The sequence below is a fragment of the Propithecus coquereli genome, unplaced genomic scaffold (assembly GCF_000956105.1).
Source record: "Propithecus coquereli isolate 6110/MARCELLA unplaced genomic scaffold, Pcoq_1.0 Scaffold747, whole genome shotgun sequence".
NCBI classification, from domain to species: Eukaryota; Metazoa; Chordata; class Mammalia; order Primates; family Indriidae; genus Propithecus; species Propithecus coquereli.
In genome coordinates this window covers 217,974-221,410 of record NW_012153585.1, presented here as the reverse complement: position 1 = coordinate 221,410, position 3,437 = coordinate 217,974, and the positions used below count along the sequence as shown (strand labels likewise).

At 36.8% G+C, this 3,437-nt stretch overlaps 1 protein-coding gene across 1 annotated transcript in view; it reads right to left on the bottom strand.

Moving 5' to 3' along the window:
- LOC105824506 (cytochrome P450 2C42-like) overlaps window positions 1–3,437 on the bottom strand; it is a 35,613-nt gene that overhangs the window by 5,185 nt on the left and 26,991 nt on the right. Inside the window, exon 3 of the mRNA XM_012661959.1 lies at window positions 2,824–3,011. Coding sequence (XP_012517413.1) covers window positions 2,824–3,011 — 188 coding nt within the window. The remainder of the gene's footprint in view (window positions 1–2,823; window positions 3,012–3,437) is intronic.

Sequence of the window (3,437 nt, the reverse complement as noted above, 5' to 3'; positions counted from 1 at the left end):
TATATGAAAATGTTTCTTAAAGATATATAAGCAGATATACTTTCAACAAATGATACTCAAAACACCTGGAAATTCATAAGGAAAAAATTGAAGCATGACCATTACTATTCCACCTCATAAATGAAAATTAACTAGAAAAGCATCATTATTTAAATGGAAGTGCTAAAAATAATCTACAAAAATATAACTGTAAATCTCTGAGCCATTTGGTGGCAAAATTTCTTAGGATATGGGGCACAAAAGCACAATCAGCCTCACATCATTGCATAGATTTCTACTGAACAGAAATTGTTTTCCACTGGGCACAAACATAGTACTTACAAGACCATGCATGAATTCAACCTTCCTCCTATTTTAGCATAGCCCATCAGTAAGAATGTTTTTACAAATGCCCAAGAATAACATTTTTGATGTATGAAAAATATATGAAATTTAATTTTCATTCTCCATAAAAACTGGCACACATCCTTCCTCATTCTTTCACACATTGTCTGTGACTACTCCCATGCCACACTGGCAGAGCTCAGTAGTGCACCAGAAAACCTATGTCCTGAAATGTCTGAAATATTTCCTATGTGGCCATTACAGAAAAAGTTGGCCACCTCCTGTCTTAGACCATCATCTCCACCTAGATTAGTGGCTCTAGCCCGTGGCAAAAAAGCCCATTTATCTCACTTGTAGGGGATGGAATTAGACACAGAGCTGTATATTTCTATACTAGACTGTCCCACACAGAAGAGAATGAATGGGTCATTCCTCGGGCTCTGGGCTCTCTCCATTCAAAACTCACCAGGCAGAACATCAGCCTACACCATGGTGAATGGGTGATATCAGCAGATGCAACGCTTCCCAGAGGCAGGTACCCAATTAGATACAGTGGATGGGAGTGGGGAAGTGGCAAACCCTGTCTGATTACTCAGTCTATTTCCCATGTAGATAGCTACAGGAGACCAAGTTTCATTACTATTACCCTCAGACCTGAATAATGAGAAGCAAACTCTTTCTTGTCTATGTCTAGGTGCAAACAGAATGAGCTGAAAAGTCAATCCTGTACCCAATCAGTGACCTCAGGGACAGACCCATAGCCTCTTGGTAAAGTTACCAGTTCTGTCTCCTCCAGGAAATGACATTAGTATTTGCAACTTTACCAATCTCATTTATTTTGCCCCATGAAAATACAATACTCAGTTACCTAATTTTAAATTTTAACAATTATGTCTACTGGGTCAAGTGGGATAGAGTACCCTGCAGCATAGCAACTAGAACATCTGGATGAATATGGAAACCATGTGAAAAAGACATTGTATAGCTGCTAAGAAAAAATTGGTCTCAAGACCCAGAGATGGGAAAACATCAGAGAAGTATGCTCATGGCTATAGTAATTAACTATCAACTGTGTTCACATCATGTCCACCTCGGAGTCAGGGCAGGAGGTGTTACAGCATTATGACTGCCATGGGAGGAGAATGCTCACTTTGTGAAACAAGATAAACATCACCTCAAATTCTGCATTTTTTCATATATTATATCTGGTATTTAGCCAGAAGTTATTAGACATTTCAATAATACATAAAGGTTAGCAGGAGAAGAAGAGTTGGGGGAGGAGAAGGTCATAAAAACAGACCCACGCTAGGGAACATTTCTCACCTACTTTTATACGACACCGTAATCTCGATACCAACGCTCTGACAAAAAAAATTGTGAGGAAAAGATTACAGACCAAAAGCCCTTATGAATAAAAATACAAAAGTCCCTGTAAAATATGGAGGTGATCAAATCCAGCTATCTGTATACACTTAGGCATATTTAGTGAGGATAGTGAGGCTAATGTATATTCATACCAAGAGATGCCGAGAACCATTTGATAAAATTCTCCACACATTCATGACAAAATTTTATAAAAATAAGAGAAGGGAGCAAAATTTCTTAATGTAATAAAGAATGTATACCCAAACTACTTAAAGCAGCATTTTCAATGATGAAATACTAAACCTCCGTCCCTTCTTACAGATCAAAAATGAAACAGGGATACCCACTGTCACCAGTTCTCTGCAACACTATCCTGTAATCCTGACCAGTTAATAACACAATTAAGAGAAATTAAGGACACAAGGATTGGAAAATAAAAATAAAACAAATAATAACCTAAACACAAGGATAATGTACATGGAAATTCCAGATGACTATACCAACAAATTATTAGCAATGATTAATCAACTTAGCAGGGTTACTACATATGAAGGTGTCAAAATGATAAAACCAATGGTATTTCCAGATAGGAGGTATAAAGAAATGAAATGGACATTTTAAAAGTTTATAGCAGGAACAAAGTACTAATTATTTAGGAAAAATCTGGCCAAAGATTTGGAAACCACACCACTGAAAACACATTACTGAGAAAAATAGAAGAAAGTCCAAATAGATAGGGAGCATAACCATATGCATACATTGAAGATGTAAGGCATCAAGATGTTAATTCTTTCCAAATTGAACTATAGATTTAATATGACCCTGTTAAAACTCCCAAAGAGTGTTTTAGGTAATTGACAAAGTGATACTTTTAACATCTATTTGAGAGTGTAAACACTTAAGACTAGCCGAAACAATATTAAAGAGGCAGGACCAACTTGGAAGACACAGACTGCCAGGAACCAAGACATTTTATAAAGCTTTATAACCCCAAACAAAAGAGCACAAAGTCCATCGAGCTGCCACATGTATGAATTTTGCACTTCTCATCTTGTGTTGGTAGAGGATTGGAACCAGACTGTGAATTTGGGGATTTTAAGAGTACCAGGTACAGTGTAGGACAAACAAGTTTACCTTGGGGATCAGGTAGTTTCTGAATTTAATGTCACAGGTCACTGCATAGGGCACACTAATGGGGACCAGGTCAATGTATCTCTGGATCTCATGCACCACGGCATTCGTGTAGGGCATGTGGCTCCTGTCCCGCATGCAGAGGTTCCGATGTCTTCGAGTCACACGGTTGATCTCTTCTTGGACTTTAGCTAATAAGACACAAGTAAGAAGTGATGGAAAAAGAGAAAAATGGCACATTTGTTATATCAATTATAGATTACATGAAGCATGAGGAACGTGTCTCAACAGCATTATGTACATGAGTTATATGCACATATATACACCTAGACTTACAATGAGAGTTGCCATAATATATATACAGACAATTCTTCCGCAAACTAGGCCTCACAATGCGTCAGTACATACCTATACCTTAGCATCCAGGACAACTTAAACAAATAATAAACATAGAATGTATGTTGCTTCAGATTTATGTTATGTATAATATAAAACGTAAAATATTTCAAAAAATAAACACAGCATAATTAAGTCAAGAAATTGCAATCCGTGCAAAATGAAAAGCATAAAACAAATATTATGTTAATGATTAATATATGGGGTTTAAAAATACATTG